Source organism: Colletotrichum siamense (genome assembly GCF_013390195.1).
Source record: "Colletotrichum siamense strain Cg363 chromosome Unknown KSG_Cg363_contig05, whole genome shotgun sequence".
NCBI classification, from domain to species: domain Eukaryota; kingdom Fungi; phylum Ascomycota; class Sordariomycetes; order Glomerellales; family Glomerellaceae; genus Colletotrichum; species Colletotrichum siamense.
The window spans coordinates 741,980-758,917 of record NW_023501018.1 but is presented as its reverse complement, the minus strand read 5'-3'; the positions used below and the strand labels follow the sequence as shown (position 1 = coordinate 758,917).

The 16,938-nt window shown below is 54.5% G+C and overlaps 4 protein-coding genes across 4 annotated transcripts; 1 reads left to right on the top strand and 3 right to left on the bottom strand.

Moving 5' to 3' along the window:
- Positions 1-343: 343 nt before the first annotated feature.
- On the bottom strand, positions 344-1,537 carry CGCS363_v007860 (SH3 domain-containing protein; the record flags this gene model as incomplete). Its single annotated transcript, XM_036639709.1, has 1 exon — positions 344-1,537. The coding sequence occupies one exon, from the start codon at positions 1,535-1,537 to the stop codon at positions 344-346; it is 1,194 nt and encodes a 397-aa protein (XP_036494331.1).
- Positions 1,538-3,431: 1,894 nt separating this feature from the next.
- On the bottom strand, positions 3,432-5,190 carry CGCS363_v007859 (Sterol uptake control protein 2; the record flags this gene model as incomplete). Its single annotated transcript, XM_036639708.1, has 4 exons — positions 3,432-4,033; positions 4,080-4,353; positions 4,400-4,894; positions 5,008-5,190. 4 exons carry the CDS (start codon positions 5,188-5,190, stop codon positions 3,432-3,434), a joined length of 1,554 nt encoding a protein of 517 aa, XP_036494958.1.
- A 1,385-nt stretch (positions 5,191-6,575) lies between these two features.
- Positions 6,576-7,143, top strand: CGCS363_v007858 (uncharacterized protein; the record flags this gene model as incomplete). Its single annotated transcript, XM_036639707.1, has 2 exons — positions 6,576-6,743; positions 6,796-7,143. 2 exons carry the CDS (start codon positions 6,576-6,578, stop codon positions 7,141-7,143), a joined length of 516 nt encoding a protein of 171 aa, XP_036494957.1.
- A 641-nt stretch (positions 7,144-7,784) lies between these two features.
- hpm9-2 (FAD-linked oxidoreductase hmp9) lies at positions 7,785-9,640 on the bottom strand (the record flags this gene model as incomplete). The annotated part of the gene is made up of 2 exons (XM_036639706.1): positions 7,785-9,488; positions 9,557-9,640. The coding sequence occupies 2 exons, from the start codon at positions 9,638-9,640 to the stop codon at positions 7,785-7,787; spliced, it is 1,788 nt and encodes a 595-aa protein (XP_036495132.1).
- Positions 9,641-16,938: the final 7,298 nt, after the last annotated feature.

The window sequence follows — 16,938 nt, the reverse complement described above, 5'->3', positions numbered from 1 at the left end:
TGGGCCCGCATCCAGAGCTGGCACAATCCCCGGTCTCGGCAACGTTGGCCACGCGGAAAGAGACGAACTCTAACTTCGCCCCACGGCAAAACGCATGATTTGAGGATATGGGTGCTTACCGAGAGGGTGAGCTGCGGCTGTTTCGGCTCAGGGATGGGCCCTGGGGAACGAAGGCGAATGTTTGGGTTTCCCCCTCTTGCAGAAGATGGGAATCTTGAGAGTGCGAATTTGATGGAATTTGGTATTGCCGCTATGGAAAGGTACAGTCTAACACCCCGTCCCGAATGAAACGAACTCCCCTCTGCCCAAAATGAAGATATTCACGGATTAAACTTTTTGTTCATCATTGCACCAGCCTTCGCAACCTGTCTTTGTCGTATACTGGCACCGGCACCGGCGGCGGCGGCGGTGGCGGCGGTGGCAGTTGTGGTACCGGCGGCAGCGGCGCCTCCGTCACGCCCTCCTCGCTCCCGTACCGCCACGCCGACGCCACGGACGGCGTGTACGCCGGCGCGGGCGTGTCGTCCTCCACGTCGGGCGGCGGGCTCGCGTACCCCTGCGGCACCTCCCCGTCGCCAGGCGGGCCCAGCAGCGCCACTTCGCGCGCAATGTCCGCGTCCATCACGGCGGAGTAGTACCCGTCCATGGCCATGAGCGCGTGCCACAGCGGCTGCGAGCCCTCAGGCCACTCGGCCTGGCAGGCGAGGATCTTTTTCGCGGAGGTGCGCCGGTCCTGGTACGCGACGGCGTTGCAGTCCTGCCGCGCGAGGATGATGGTCCCCTCGACCTGCACACCGGCCCAGAAGCCGCGGGACTTGATGTAGGAGAACATGGGCCGCGAGGTCTTGGAGAGGGCGGCCTCGACGGCGCCGCCGGTGCCGAGGGGCCCGATGGCGACGGAGGACTCTGCGCCGAGGGAGACGCGCGGGTGGGTGAAGGCGGCGACTTGGGCTGCGGTGGAGAGGACGAGGACGCAGTCGTAGATGTCGAGGCCGATCATGAAACCCGCGCCGAGGGTGGAGATGACGAAGGAGGAGGGCGGGGACCAGGAGCCGTCGGGGCGGCGGGCGACGACGAGGCCGGAGCCGGCGGAGAGGGAGCCCATGTAGGCGCCGGCGCGGAGGGTGTTGAAGATAGCGAGGCCGGCGCAGGAGGCGAGGATCTTGGGGGGGATGGAGACGAGGGACTTTGTGGAGAGGCCGAGGGGGTGGAGGGGCTGGCCGCCGCGGGCGGACGGGGGCGGGGAGGGGTCGTCGGTGAAGGCGTGCAGGATGCGGGCTGCTTTGGCGCACTCGTTGGGCATGGTGGAGGGCATGAAGCCCTCGGCGCCGAGGAGGTGGGCGGCGCGGTTGATGGGGTGGCCGAGTGTTGTGGTGACGCGGTGGACGTGGTGGGAGACGCCGCGGCCGGGGGGTTTCGGGTAGGAGGAGGAGCGGTGGAAGGGGTTCTTGAGGCGGCGGCGGAGGGTGGATGTGCGGGAGGTGTAGGAGGGCGCGGGGCCTATTGATTGGAGGTCGTCTTCTTGGTAGGAAGGCATTTTGAAGGTATCATGAGGTGGATGATGGGTATGGAGAGAGGAGAGGAGGGCAGAGGGGGGAAGAGGCGAGGTGAGGTTTGAGGGTGATGATATACGTTTTGGTCTACTGACTACGGGCGGTGCTATGGGAGGGAGTTTGGACAGTCTTGGAGCGTCATCATGGATGTGGCCTGGGGAGGGGAGGGACGAGAGGCCTGGGTTGGAGTCAAGAGGGCGTCGAAGCGAAATCTGTGGGAAAGATGGTGTGCGGCGGCGAGGGGTCTAAGGTCTGGGTTCTGGGCGTCGCTGGGTCTGGCCTTACGAAGAAAACCGGGAAATACTCTGGTGGGTGATTCGTTTTTGAATTTCGTCCAATGGGGCGTGTGTCCGGGAAAAGACAATGCCCTCCCGTGCTCATTGCTCATAATCAACGAGGCGCATTTTGCGTACGGAGGCCTAGGCGCGGGGGCGACACTCGTGGAGGCGCACACGGGACGGAGCAGAGAAGGAGACTGGATGAGGGGCTGCGGGACAGGGGTTCATTAGGCTTGGAGCAGGCGCGCGAGATATCATCCCATGTTGCTGGTGGGTGCTGCGTGCAAGGTTTGTTTCATGTGGTAAGTGCGTAGGCGGCCCTTTGGGGTTCTAGCTCGAGGGGCTGGAGTAAGGTAAGGTGCGGGAAACAAAGGGAGAAGGGAAGGGTTCGTGGATGAGGAGGGGTGATGGCGGTGGTGGTGGCAGACGTTGTTGATGATGAAGAGAAGCACAGAGTTTTGGGTGATGGGGTCCGGGGGTCCTGTCAAACGCGTAAGTGTCGTCGTGGGCCTTGCAGACAAAGTGATAAAGAGGGTGCGGTGATGCTGAGATTAGGGGCCCTTGGTGTTGTAAGTGAGGATCGTGGGTGTTGTCAGTGAGGTTCCATGTGGATGGCGGTCGGGAGGATTCAAAGTGCGGGATGGAACCGCGGAGGGGGCCGAGTGGACGGGGTGGGGCGACCGGGCGAGCAAGACTTCTGATTGGCCAAGATGCGCTGCAAGGAACATAGTCCACAAACCTGCCGCCCTTCATCAACCCAGTCTTCGTGGCTCAGTCGGTAGAGCGTTGGTCTCATATTACTCAATATGACTCTGTCACAGATAGAGACATCCAAAGGTCGAGAGTTCGAGCCTCTCCGAGGACATCCTTTTGCTTTTTGACACTTCTTACCGTCAATCATTTGCTCATTCCTGCCGGTCGCATTGTGTTTTTTTTTTTTTTTTTTTTACTTAATTCGCAGTCCAGTTGTCGGCCGGCGCACTCAAAGATCTGAGTGCACCCAGACAAGGTCCTCATTCATCGAGACACCACGACGCCCCTGAAGGCCGCGTCTGCGCTCCTGCACAAAATCTGGTATCAAGGATATAATTATTCGGTCATCATATGTCCAATGTATGTATGGTTATTTACACGAATGTGCGACAAAGCTCCAGCAATACACTAGGCTCCGGTGGTACGAGGCGTCCTATGTTTGGTGAATGGACCCAAGTAGGGGGCGGCACGTTGGCGTTTCTGATGTGACGATTGGTTCTCAACAAGTGTCGGAGGCGCGATATCTTCGGCGCTCGAGCCGATATCAGTTCACACTGGGCAGCAGCCCGGATCTGCCCCGGGACCACTCGAGGCCCATGCCCACATCAACAAGGCCGTGTCGCGCACGCTGCTTGCTGTGTTTTCTCGGGGTTTCCGAGTCAGCAGTTCTCTTGGCCCGCCCGGCATGCTCAAAGCGCGTCAACTCGTGGCGCTCGTTGATCTCTCGTCAACTGGGTTGGTCTTAGCCGCTGTCGATGTAAATGGTTCAAGGTGTTATACATGAGCGTTTCCGGTCTTGTGAAGCCCGCAGCGAGCTCTGGACCGATCGGCTCAAGGCTATGGCTGTTCATGGTGGAGGCTCGCCCAGTCTGAATAGATCCATCTTGAACAATGGAGGCATGATGCTGGGCGACAGCGGCTTGGGTATTGTGTCTGGCGGCGGGTTAGGCTCGACTTGCCTGATGTCAACGCCGTCACGGACACACCGCAACGGCCATTGAATCCACTCTCTCCACGGCTCCTGGATCGCCTTGTCCAGGGCGGAAGCAACATTCACACCCCATCCATTGAGGTACCATAGCTTTCGCTCAAAGGCGTGAACCAATGCGGCGTAGTACATGAGAATAACGAGAGCCATGGGGTGGTTCTGGCTCATGAGTTCGAGGAAGGACTGGGGAAGCGAGACTGCCCATCGCCAGACGAGGCCGGATCGGTGGGACGGCGTTGAGACGGCGGCAAAGGTGAGCTTGAGGCCTTCGAGGGCGGATTGGCACATCGACGTATCTTCGGATGGAGCCATGCTTCGGGTAAGGTTGAGGAGATCGTCGATCTTGGTGGCGTAGTTTCCACCCACGGCCGGCTCGACACCGCCCTGATAAAGCCATCGTGCTAGTGGTCCGTTGGAGATATAGCGATGAGCGAAAGGTAGTGTAAGGATACTCTTGATGCCTACGCCTGTTAGCTTCCCTTTGAAATCATACGGATGAAACCTCACCCTGCAGCAAGATGAAGGACTGAGCCACGTCCTTGGATGTGATGGGACCATGAGGATGTGCTATTGAGTATGTGTTTAGAAGGAAGATGCAGATGGCGTGGAGGACGTAGGCGTCCGCGTTGTTTTCTCCAATATCGTTCAAGCCGGGAGAGAATTTGCTGAGGGCGATGTTTTGGTGCCGTGTGGAGATGGTTGTGTACTCGTCCCTCTTCTCAGGGTTGAGGTGTGAAAGGTGGATGGCCGAAACGGCGAGGATGCCGTGAAGGAGAAAGTCCTGCCCGAGTCAGCAGGCAACGACAAATGTCATGATGTCGACTTACGTTGGCGAACGCAATCTGCGGCACAGTGGTTGTCCACAAGTGGATGAAGTCCGGATTCTCTGACAGGGTGTGTGCCGTATTAGACGTGAAGTGGTGAACCAGCTGCATGTCAGTGAGCCAATCTGCCTGAGGAACCCCCTGAGAGTCCCCAGAGTCTCCTCGCGTCGATTCCGAAAAGGTCTCGCTCGAGTTTCCGTTTACTCCCTGATGGTTGAGCGCATCCATCTCGGCTGAGAACTCGGACAGGAGCCCCTGCATGGCAGCAAGCTTCTCCTTCAACAACGATAGCTGAGGCGAGTTCCTGTCCCGCCGACTGGCCGGGCGACTGCTCGTTGAAGCCTCACCGACGCTGCCGGGGGTCGCAGTGCTCGCCGCCTCCGGGGCCGGCTTGGGCGACTCGGTGACAGCGGGAAGCTGCGGGGCAAAAGGAGTCAGGACCAGACTGCACTTGACATCGTGCCGGACACAGTTCCGACACGGGCGGGCTTCGTCGCACTGAGAACCGTTAGCTCCCATTCGCAAGCAATTGGGCCATCTAGTGTCGGGACTTGGCATCCTTCGACCTTAGGTAGGACCCCGACCGACCCCGGTCCCACTCATGAACTGACCTTGACTCGGCGCTTCTTACACTGCTGGCAGCCGTTCCGCGACTTCTTGTGGCCGATGCGGGTGCCGCGCACGCCAGACGCCGTCTTCTGCTTCCCGCCGTTCGCGTTCCCATTTCCATTTTCGAGGCGGGTGACCTCCGCCTTGAGAGAGGGCGAGTCTGTCCCTGGGGAGTCGCCGTTCATGGCACTGGCATTTGGGCGTGGTGAGAGGGCTGGACGTTGAGAGGATGAGGAACGAAGGTGTTCCTGGTCGATCCGCGAATGACGGAATGTTTGTGTGTCTCAAGGAATGTTTTGGCGCTTGGACTCTGAGGTGATCCAAGGTATCTGATCCCCAAGCTTGTGGCGTCTTCTCATACTGCCGGGCTGCATGGCATGCGCGACAGCGCGAGGTGGTACTCAAATGGTGGTTGTGGAAGTAGTGGTAGTGTTGGTGGTGGAGAGGAAGAGCATCAGGACGAGGAGTGAAGTGGAGGTACGAGGTACCCGGGTCCTGCTGCGTTCCTAGTGTGGTGTTCCAAGCTTGGTGTTACGGGTCGGGACCCATGTATGTGCCTTGCAGCATGCACGACAACAGCAGCGAGGTCGACCGAGCGCGATCCGTATCGTATCAGCCTTCAGATTGCTGAGCTTCTTTCAACCCCTCTCAACGGGCAAGGCGCGACATCAGAAAGATGACGGAATTGCTTGACAGCCGTTGAAAAAGGGGAGGAGGAGAGGTAGGTTCTCGACCATGTCACGGACTTGGGCGACCTTGCCGTTCCGGGCCGGCCGATACGAGCACGTGACTCCTTTGGGGAGAGAAGGAGGTGGGAGCCGTGAGAGATCTGGGAAGGACCGAAGGTACGCGGATAGGTACGTACCTAGGTAGTGTCTTGCTGGAATGGGAACTTTAGTGGGTACCTTCCCTGAGATCCGCACGGGTGCAACTGGCCCAAGCTCCGGATCCAATCACAGCAGGAGGCAGGGTTGTGGCTGCTGCTCGCTGCTGCTGTTTGTGGTGTGGCTTTCGCACCACCTGCCGAGGTGAAAGTGGGCTGTGGAGGTGGAAGTGGCAGTGGAAAGTGCCTGCCCATGCCAATTAAGCTGGGGGGAAACTGCAGGCACGAAGGAGCTAAATTGCGACCTGCAGACGCGCCAACGCCGGCCGGACGCGACTTCCCGTCCACGTCGCCGTCCGTTCCTGCACCAAGCCCAGACGGAAGGAAGGAAGTCACCACAACGTCAGCAGTACTGCACCTGCCTCCAGAGACACTGAGGGGGCTCTTTCCGTTTAGCTTCCTTTTCAGCCGCTGACTTGCACCTGCATCACCTCATCCCCCACTGCACCTGCCTTCTGTAGTGTCTCCCTTCCCCGTCGTCCGTCGTCGTCGTCCCCCGTCGTCGCCCGTCATCCCCCGACCCCTCTTCTGTCCTTGTCCTCTCTAGTGCCGTCCGTCATCCCTTGATTGTTCGATTGATAAATGACCAGACACCCGAATCCCGATCTACAAACCCCAGTCACATCTCCAACACCCCCTGATATCCCCACGAACTTGCATCAGAAGCCCCCCATCTGCAATCCGAAAATGGCCACCCACTCCGACTACAACGACATCAAGACCACTGCCAAGGACAGTGCCGTCGGCGTCTACAATTATGGACAGCGCCAGATAAACCGTGTCGTCAGCTTCGACACCAGACAGAGAGCCTATTCCAACGTCTCCAACTTCGCCCAGGAGCGACCCCTCCTCTTCGTAAGCCCACCTGGCTTCCAATTGGATGACCTCGCTAATTGACTTTGTCCAGGCCTTCATTGTTGCCCAAGCCATCTTCTCCTCCCTGCCCATCATCGTCTTCTCGACCTTTGCCGTCTCCACCCTCGTCTTCGCCCTTGGTGCTGCCGTCATCTTCGCTCTATTCTGGGTCGGCGTCGCCCTCCTCGTTCTCGTGCCCACGCTCTTCTTCACATGCTCCGTTGGCATCCTCGTTTGGACCTGGGCCGCTGGAAGTTACCTTCTTGCCAGATGGCTCTACGAGATGTCTCCCGTCAGTGCCAAGGGCGGCCTTGAGGTTGAAACGCCAAATGGTCAGAAGTTCGTCGTCGGCAAGGACGAGGACGGCTTCGAGGCTCATAAGGTCAAGGGACGGTCTTAGGCTCTCAGGAACAGGTGTGAAATCAAGGGACGGTATGGCGTTAGGTTGCTATTGTTTGGTATGGATACCCGGGTTTGACTATGCCTATTGTTCGTTTTCAACGGACAGGCCGGATGGATTACATGTAATTGCTGCTGTTATAGTTATAGGCCGTCAGACACGACTACCAAGTCTCCTTTAAGGAGAATAGATTATTGTCCCAATGTCTTCCCTACTATGGCCGTCGTTGCCGTCATGGTCGTATCGGTCAATATCATGTTGGCCATTGTCGTTTCTTCGGCCATTGACGTTTCTTTGGCCATTGTCTTTTCTTTAGCCATTGTCGTCTGGGCTAATATTATCTACTTAGCCGTTGTCGTCTCCTTGGCCAACATTGTCTAGGCTAATATCGTCTACTTGGCTGTTGTCATCATATTGGCCGTTGTCATCGTATTGGCCATCGTCGTCTTGGCCAATGGGATTGTCCTCTGTCGTCGTCCACTGTCGTCGCCATGACTCCTGCTGCTCATTGCAGTCACCCTCAATCGAAATGTAAGTTCACACATACGAAGTACACAAAAAGCACAGCCATATTGATTCACAAAATTTAGCAGGCGTTTTATTCCACACTATATTAGAGCGCTTCTATCTCAAACCACCACTCACAACGCTCGACAAAGCCGCCCAGCACCATCCGCCTCCCACATGTCGCTTCCCACACACGTGGGACAATAAAACACCGACTCGGGGTCATACACAGTCTTGATCCCCAAGAGCTTATCATAGTTCTCCCCGTAAAAGCTCGCCTTCCAGTCCGGATCAAGCGCGTCGCCCTCGTTCATATACGACCCCATCCTGGGCGCCAACGCCTTCATGGCCCCGATCTTATTGTACGTGACGTCATGGTGCACCGCGTCCCACGTCTCCGCGCTGACGTCGTTGCTGAGGATGCGCGCGACGGATTGGTGCAGTACCGCCGTCCGCCACGCCGGGAGGACGGCTGACGACTTGTCGCTGCCGTCTTTCCAGACCTGCCCGCCGGAGACGAGGGAGATTACGTTGGTTACGAATTCGCCCGGCGCGCCTGCTAAGACGTTGAGAAGTGAGCGGACGGCGGTGCGGTTGCTCACGGCGGCGGTGTCGAGGAGGCGCGAGCCAGAGGCGGCCATGAGGCCGACGGGGTTGTCGTCGACGCTGGTGTTGCCAAAGAAGGACCAGTAGTCGGGGTAGCTGACGTAGCTTGAGTTGACGAAGAGCACGTCGCTGAAGTTGCTGATGCGGTCGAGGAGGAACTTGCCGGCCGCCTCGACTTCGTCTTGGGATTTGTTGAAGGCGTAGATGGCGTGGGAGTAGGCGGTTGTGAAGTTGTTGAACGAGGGCGCGGGGCCGTCGACTTGCCAGTGGGGGTACCCTGCGAAGCCCGCCTCGACGAGCTCCGGGATGGAGGTGTACAACGTCGTCAGGGCGTCGAGGAAAGTGTCTCTTGACGCGCCGTCTTTCGCTGCGATCTGCAGGTTCTGAACAGTGGCCTTGAGCTGCGGGTACGCCTTGATCGTAGTCGACACCACAACCCCGTACGTCCCCGGCCCTCCTCCACGGATGGCATAAAAGAGGTCTTGATTCTGGCACGCGTTCGCCGTGAGCAGCGTCCCGTTCGCAAGCACTACCTCCGCCTCAAGAACCTGGTCCGCGCCGAGGCCGAAGGTGTGGCTCGCGGGCCCATGCCCACCGCCCTGCATCCACCCGCCGGTACTACAGACCGTTGAGCTCCCGCCGCCAACGACGACGACGTTGTTCTCGCGCGCGGCGGCGTAACTCTCGCCCCACATGTAGGCACCGCCCAACTTCATCGCGCTCCCCGTCCATGAGGCCGCATCACACCCAGTTGAAGAGGCGTACGACGGCTGGAAGTCGATGCCGTTGCGGAAGTAGCGCAGCCAGATCTCCAATCCCCCCAGGCCGTCGCTGCGGCCCAGGACGTCGTGGCCGGTGCTCTTGACCACCACGCGCAGGTTATTCTCCCGCGCGAAGCGGAGGGCCGCGACGATGTCGTCTGTGCTAGTGACGTTCACGGCGAAGGGCGGGTTAGTGCCCAGGTTGCAGGATCCCATTGCCGTGGAGTTTGTTGCGGTCGAGGAGGGGGGAAGGCAGGTTATGTTCAGGGGGTAGTCGAGGCCGACGGGGTTGGCGGACTGCCAGCTTCCGGTGAACCAGTTCTGCTGCACGCTGGCGCAGGCGGAGGGGTTGTAGTCGGAGCCTGGGTAGCAGGAGATGGCGACGGGTTTTGTTGCGATGAGTTTGCCCGAGATAGAGGTGTTGAAGGCGTCCCATGTTGAAGGGGAGGGCCAGCAGGCGTCTCCTGGTGCCTGGGATCGAGAGTCGTGTTAGCGGGCGTCTTCGTGGTTCAAGAGTTGGGCTGGGATGGATTACTTACGCATTTACATGATGCGTTGGTTGTTGCCGCCGCAGACGCGGCATGAATTGCTGCAAGCAAGACAGAGAGGTTATTGCGTAACATTGCCAATATGTTTCGAGACGATAATCAACACTGAAGCAATGCCAAGGCAAGTAAAACATCCCTATAGTCTGGCATGTCGCCAGGTATAAGTATTCGCCCATCATCCGTCACGAAATCTCGGTTTCTCTTCACCAGTCGTCGGGTTGACATGTGTGGCTCAGTTCATCATCATTGATAGATTCTTCTTGCGCCCCCTTTTCTGCAAACCGAATGCGAGGCGCCGGTGCTACCGCAGTGGGGGCTCAATCTGCCTTCGCTTTAGGCTCAATTTGCGTAGGGCACGCGGTAGGTCTACGGGTACGATCTGGGTTACATTCGACCTTGCGCTCCCACTGCAGATCAACTGGGAGGATTGGATCGGAAGGGACGACATGTACGGCCGGAGGGAAAAGAAACATGGAGGATTTGGTAAGTAACAGCAGCCACTAGAATGAGGACAGTAGGTTCAATTCGAGCAACAGAGACAATGAGGACGAACAAAGAGGTTCAAGACCAAAGGGATAATGGAGTCCTACACCCACCGAGCACCACTTCCCCAGCCAGCAAAGGTCAAAACGCGAGATAAACAATCGAGCTCTTCGCGATCGGCATGGAGATCATCTCCCGCTGCCCATGACGGCGAGGAGTCACACATCCCCAAATGCCTGCCGAAGGACCCGCCGTGACCGCAGCGGGTCCAAGCCACCACACCCGGCGCCGAAACCGAAACCGAGGACGGGATCGGGCCGGCGATATTAATGACTCCGGAACACCGTGTTTTCGGCGAATTCTTGCCGTTTGCGTTCGTTCAAATTGACATCTTGATGCCGGACTTTACGGGAGATATCACCAGAGGTCTGGTGTCCGCTGACGCTTGCCATCAAATACTGACCATGAAGGGGACGCCCTTTGTTGCTCGAGTGCATTCTGATGGAGTTGTAAAGAAGTCCAGATACCATGTGCGATATTTCTGTTTGTTGCCCCTCTTTGATGTAGTTCTTTATCATTGACGACTTCTCTCCCGTCTTTGTCTTCGTTGTTCGTCTTCGTTGTTCGTCTTCGTTGTTCGTCTTCGTTGTTCGTCTTCGTTGTTCTTCTAGAACATGGGAAGCAAGTTCATCAATGTCTCACCTGGAACCACGCAAATGAGAAACTCACATCAAGAAAATCAATCCTTGAGACTACCTAATGTTCTATTAATGCCCTTCAAGAAGAGAAGAGAAGGGTTCCCGAAGCCAACTGGAGTTGACAAAACAATCTGATGGGCCCTTCCTTCTAATAGCTCCTCCAAGCGTGAGAGGCTCTTTCCTTTTTCCTTTTCCATAGCCATCCGTGGCAGTATGCCCCCATCCCAATAGAATCCAACACAAGTTAAAACAATATTAACAGCCTGCCGATCCCCTCGTCTATTTTCTTTTTGTCGTTTTCTTTTCCTTTCTGCATTTCCTCCCCCGTATTTGTGTCCTGTGGGTTCAGGGTATACCCCCGGCCTGGTGCGAACCAACAAAGCAACAAAATATCTCTTTCCTCGGTCGGTGGTATGCCGTCTCCAAGTCAGCGTCTCAGACTCCTTCCAAGCGGACTAGATGACCTGAAGACCAACGAGAGCATGGAACCAGAAAGACGGTCGAAAACAGAGCCCAAAACAGACAGAGAAAGATCTCAGAGACGAAGCCCAGAGACGGAGCCCAGAGACGGAGCCCAGAGACAGAGCCGCTGCATCTATCCTGATTCGCTGGCTCTGGTCTACTAGTCCCGACGCTTCTTCGACGGCGATGGAGGATCCGCGTCACGTGGCAGCTCCGTTGAGGCTTGGCGCTTGGAAGGGGGCTGAGGAGCGCGTGGATTGTTTGGGTTAAACAGGCTTGAAGCAAGTCTGTTGGAGGCCCAAGCGCCCATGGTACCTGGAATCGAACCGCTGAAGAAGGGGTCAGACGTTGGCGGCTGTCTGACATCGACTTCCTGAGAGGCTGAAGGAAGTCGGGGGAAGGTGGGCGGTGGAGGGATCGAGGGAGATGGATCCGAGGGGGGGCGAGGGGCCGAGTGAGGCTGAGAGGCTGAGCCGGAACCTTGGGAAGGCGTATCAAAAAGCGCAGAAGCTGGACGAGAAACGTTCCAGGGTCCAGTATCGCGGTTGATCGGGGTAGATGGCTGAAGGCCTGTGTGGAAGCGTTCCTGGTCGCGTACCCACTTATTCGTGAGCACATCGTGCCTCAAAGGCGGCAATAGGGGTTGGCGTTTCTTTTCCGACGACTTCAATGCCTTGGACTCTGGAGTCTCTGACGTCTCCTTTCCCTTTACAGGCGTCTTCGAGGCCTTTGCTGAGGTCTTCTTTGCCTTTGCCGGGGTCTCCTGCGCCTCTGCTGTCGTCTCTTTTGCCTCTGCCGGCTTCCCCATTGTCTTCGCCAGCGTCTCTGCCGTCTCCTTCACCTCTTCGGTCTCCTTCACCTCTTCGGTCTCCTTCACCTCTTCGGTCTCCTTCGCCTTTTCTGTTTCCGTTGCCTTCGCGGTCTCCTTTGTCTCCGCTGGCGTCTTCGTCTCTGTACATCCAAGTGGTGTTTGGCGGGCCTCCTTAGCGTCTGCGACTGCCTCTCTCTTCCTCTCTAAGGTATCCTTACGTCTATCCGAGGGGCTGACAGTGCCGACCGACTTTCCAGACGTAGATGTGGCGATGGGAGTGGTGGAGGTCGGGCGTCCAGGGGCCATCTTCTCATACTGACGAACGCCTCGGAGTTCATGGCCGAGGGTGGGATGTGCGTCGCTAGGGGTCGTCCTTGTGGGCGCACTCCGGGCGCCTCCGCTCTCCGTCGAACGACCCATGCGGTCTGCCTCGACACGTACGTGGTGAAGCCTCCAGAGCTCCTGCAGAGCATCTTCAAAAATCGCATCGAAGTCTTCCTTTGGTGTGAACGGGGGGAGACTGACACTTGACCAATCACTATGGTCGCCAGCGTAAAGGAACTTCACACCCGTGACACGCTCCACGTGCTGCAACAGGCGGAATCAAATTGGGCAGCAACGTTTGTTTACCGCGATAGCAGGCCCAAGCTTCTCAAAGGCGTCGATGACTTCTTGACTGGGAAGCGTCAAGCCCGAGTCGTAATCCGTTTCCGGTTCGGTAATGTTGCTCTCTTTCTTTCTCCAATTGAAAAGCAAGAAAACAAGAAACAACGCTTCAGCATGAGCAGCGGCGCCGCTGAAATATTCGGTCCCTCCGCTGAATCTATCGTCGAACCATTGCGCCAGGGTTGCTACCTCCTCGTCCGTCAACGTGACACCCTTTGGCGGGAAGTGCGTGAAGAATTCGGTGGTGGAGATCATCTCCATATCACGTTGAACAAGACTTGCAACAACTGGCTGTATGATTGCCTGCTTGAGTTGAATACGTAGGTCCTCTTCAACATTGAGAACGCTGTGAATTGCTTCTTGGAGTCGGCAAATTAGCCCCAAACACTCGAATGCGCCGGTGTTCCAGTTGTATTGATCGGAGACTTGATCGAGAAACAACTTTTCATCGTCAGTGTCCTTCTCTTCAGTCTTTGAAGAACCCGAAATATTCAGATCTTGGATGCCCTCGGTCGGGGGAGCAGTCGACTGTTTCTGTTGTCGAGCGGTCGGAACGTCAGAAGCGGGGGTATTCGACCCGGACGCGAACTGCCAGAAGGGCTTGCTCGCGGATCCCGGTTCGCTCAAGATCGACTTGCGGTTTGGCTTCGTTGTCGGGGGATTGGACGGGCCTGCGGTAGGGGTTTGGCCTTGAGATGTATCCTGAGCTTGTTGCCCCTTTTTCTTTTTGCCTTCGTTGGCTTTGATCACCGTCGGAGCTAGCCAACCTTTTCCCGGAAGATGCGTCGAAGTGGGACGGAAGATCTCTTCAAGCCAACGGCAGTGAGATTGTAGAATATCCGAAAAGTGACGTCTGAGAAAGACCAAACAGAGGGACGCTTCCATGTAAGCATGCAAGTCGTCGACGAATTTGTCAGTCAGTCTCTGCCGCTCTGTCTTGCGCTCTTGCTCCTTGGCAATAGTAGGCTCCCTTCCAAGTCTTCTCCTTGCGATCATCGACTTGTGCTTTGCAGCTTCCTCGCTCAACTCTCGAAACGCTTGCTTGGCCTTTTTGGCCATAGCAGTTACTGTAGTCAGAATTGTCGAGAGAAGAGACTGAAATGCCAAACGACCGGACATGTCGTAAAAGATCTTCTCAGGATCACCTTGCGCATTGAGGGGGCTTGTCATCCATTCGATGTTCGTGTCGTCGTCAACTTTGATGATGCCTTTGGCTTTCCACGTGGAAATCTGGTCGTAGATGCTGGACAAAACCTCTGCCTGAACTTTGCTCTGACGCATACGATGAGCGACGTCTAGAAAGTCTTGCGCATGCGTACGTCCTCCCTTCGAGAAAGCAATACCGTTGACGGAACATTTGGCTCGATTCGTTTCTTCGGGTCCGTAACAGACGTGTGCTTTCAGCCCGCCCATTTCATCCTCTGGCACCAATGCCTTCGCGCCGTCGCGCTTCGATTGAACCTTGAAGACATCATCGACTGAAGTGGCCAAGATGGTACCGAAATTTCGTCGCTCGAAACCGTGCTCAATACGGTCAATAACATCGGGGAACATCCAAGTGTGAGTCAAGTCTGAGAAGGCATGGGCCCAGAATTGGCCGTCGACGGTTGGCGTAGGCGAAGTGACAGCCTTCCCCTTGCCTTTTCCTTCCGGTGTAGATGTTAATTGATCGGCGGCATGGTAGTGCTTCTTGAGAATTGCAAGGAGGTTCTTCGAATGCCGAAGCAGCATCTCGTTGGACGTCAATTTGTGGCCCTCGCTGATTTGGTCGAACCAAAAGGCCACGCCTCCTTCCTTCTGGAGGATCTCAATCAGACCGGGCGTTTCGCCGATATCTTGAAAATTGACGAAGAGCCGGGGGCCATTCTTGGGAAGAGCAGTATCCGACTCCTCCACCTCTCCCCACTGGGAATTGATGGATGCGAAGATCACCCATGAACCGTGGTCTGAACCCTTCATCAGTGCATCACCGACAGCCGAAGGCGTGAATGCCATAAGACCTGGGACTAAGCCCGAAAGACACTCAAGCACTTCGAATTCTCTCCGCTTCTGATTTCCTTCTGCACCCAAATCAGCGGCGATGAGCTTGCGTCCGTCAAGCGAAATCTTGCTGCCATGATATGTGTTCAACCCTTGAAGTTGAGCGAGAAGCGCACACAACTTCCTGAACGCTTTATGTTCCCATCGAGTAGCTGCCGCGGCGGGCCTGATCCTTTGCTTGTCCGTCATTTTTCAAGTTGATGGATCATCTGTTCAAGAGCGACGATCGATAATGGCGAAAGTGGACGAGAACAACCAGGAAGACGAAAATGACAGTGACGACAGTGACGACAAGGACGACAAGGACGACAAGGACGACAAGGACGACAAGGACGACGAAGAAGGCAATGGTGTGAATGACGGCCGAGGGTGGCGGAGGGCGCCCTTGACGAGTGGGAATACCTCTGGCGAATCCGATGATTTGTACGAATTGATCGGGAGGCGACGACGCAGATAGCGCAGACGATGGACGGGATGGAAAAGGACGCAGATGACTTGCGATACCGCTCCAGCAGCAGCGGCAAGGAGGAGGAGGAGGAGGAGGAGGAGGAGGAGGAGGAGGAGGAGGAGGAGGGGGAGGAGAATAGGGAAGCTTGGTCGAAGCGCTTGGATTCGCTGCTGTCTTTCTGCAAGTGTGTCAGTTCGAACTGATCCCGGACGGCGGCTTTGAGAACTCACAGTTTCGGTGGACGGCGGCAGTAAGCCCACAGACGGCAAGGAGCTCTTGATTGCTGCGAATATCAAAGTATGGGGGAACCAAGTGCTGGCTGTGTTGATTGTGCAATGAAGGGGATCCCGAGGAACGGAAGGAAGATCGAGTCGGGAGAGGAAGGGAGAATTTTGACTTGGTTTGGGAGTGAAAGGTGAAGTGAAATTGCAGATTGATTGAGGAGGTGGGCAGGTGCGAAGGTGAGGTAGGAGGCAGGAGGCAGACGCGGTTTGCCGTTTGCCGGAAGGTGCAAACAGAGGTGAATGGAACCACCCGCCTCTTTGACGCGCTAAGACATGCACTCACTCTGCAGAACTATTCAGAGTATTCCGGATTCGAAGTCGGAAACCCGCTAAGTTTCGTTTCTCAGTAAGGACCTACCTACATCGCGACCTTCATGTTGCTCCTTCACGCTCCACGCGGCGGTCCAAACAACTGCTTAAGACAGATATGATCATTAGATACTATCAAGACATGGAGTTAGTACAACAATAATCTGCATTCTTATATTTTGTTTCGGCTGAGATTTCAAAGTTTCTTAGGATCTTTCTTCCCTTCTAACTTTTCTTCTGCAGTTTACTACCTAGAAGCACACCTTATTAACTACTATATAACTCTTATAGGGAAATAATTAAAAGCTAGGATAGTTTATAGAGAAACCTCTATAGCTACTTATAGGGGTATATAAAAAGAGCGCGAATTACTTTAATTATAGAGAGTAAATATCTCTTTTATTATACTACTATAACTTATTACTCTTTTAATATTAAGATATTATTACTATATTATATTAATACTATTTATTATTATTTTAAAAGTAATAATAGTTTTTTTATAATTACTTAAAAGAACTAAAATAAAGTATATAGATTTTTATATATATAATCTAATCCTTTAATATAAAGTTTAATAGTATATTAAATATATTATTACTTTTTACTAATATACTTTAATAAAATAATATATTATTAAGCTAAAATATAGAGATATTTTATGTAAGGGGCTAGCCTTTAGTTTGTTTAACTTAGGGGTGCCTTAATTATAAGAATCTAAGCTAAAGAGGGGAGGGTTCTAGGAAGCCCCTTATATAGAGGAAAAATAGGTATAGGGTAGTAGTTAAGCAAATATAGTTACTAAGAGTAGAATTCTCCTAGGTCTATAGTACTACCTAGATATTAATAATAGGCGTAGTCTATAATATATACCCCCCTTTCTAGCTCTTATATAAGTATAGTTATAGTATAGGCTAAGGGTAGTTAGTATAAGCTATAAATAAGGCTAGTATTATATTAATTTAAGCTACTAACTACCTTACGCCCTATAAGTAAATAATATAATAATAGGATTTTTTATACTTAGTTTGTTTTTTATTTTTCTTTCTCTTATTAACTTATATAGTAGTAAGTTAATTAATTAATTATAATATTATTTTAGCTAACTTTTTATTATTTTAGTAGTATTTCTAGTATACTTTTAGCTTATTATTTATATAAGTTAATTAACT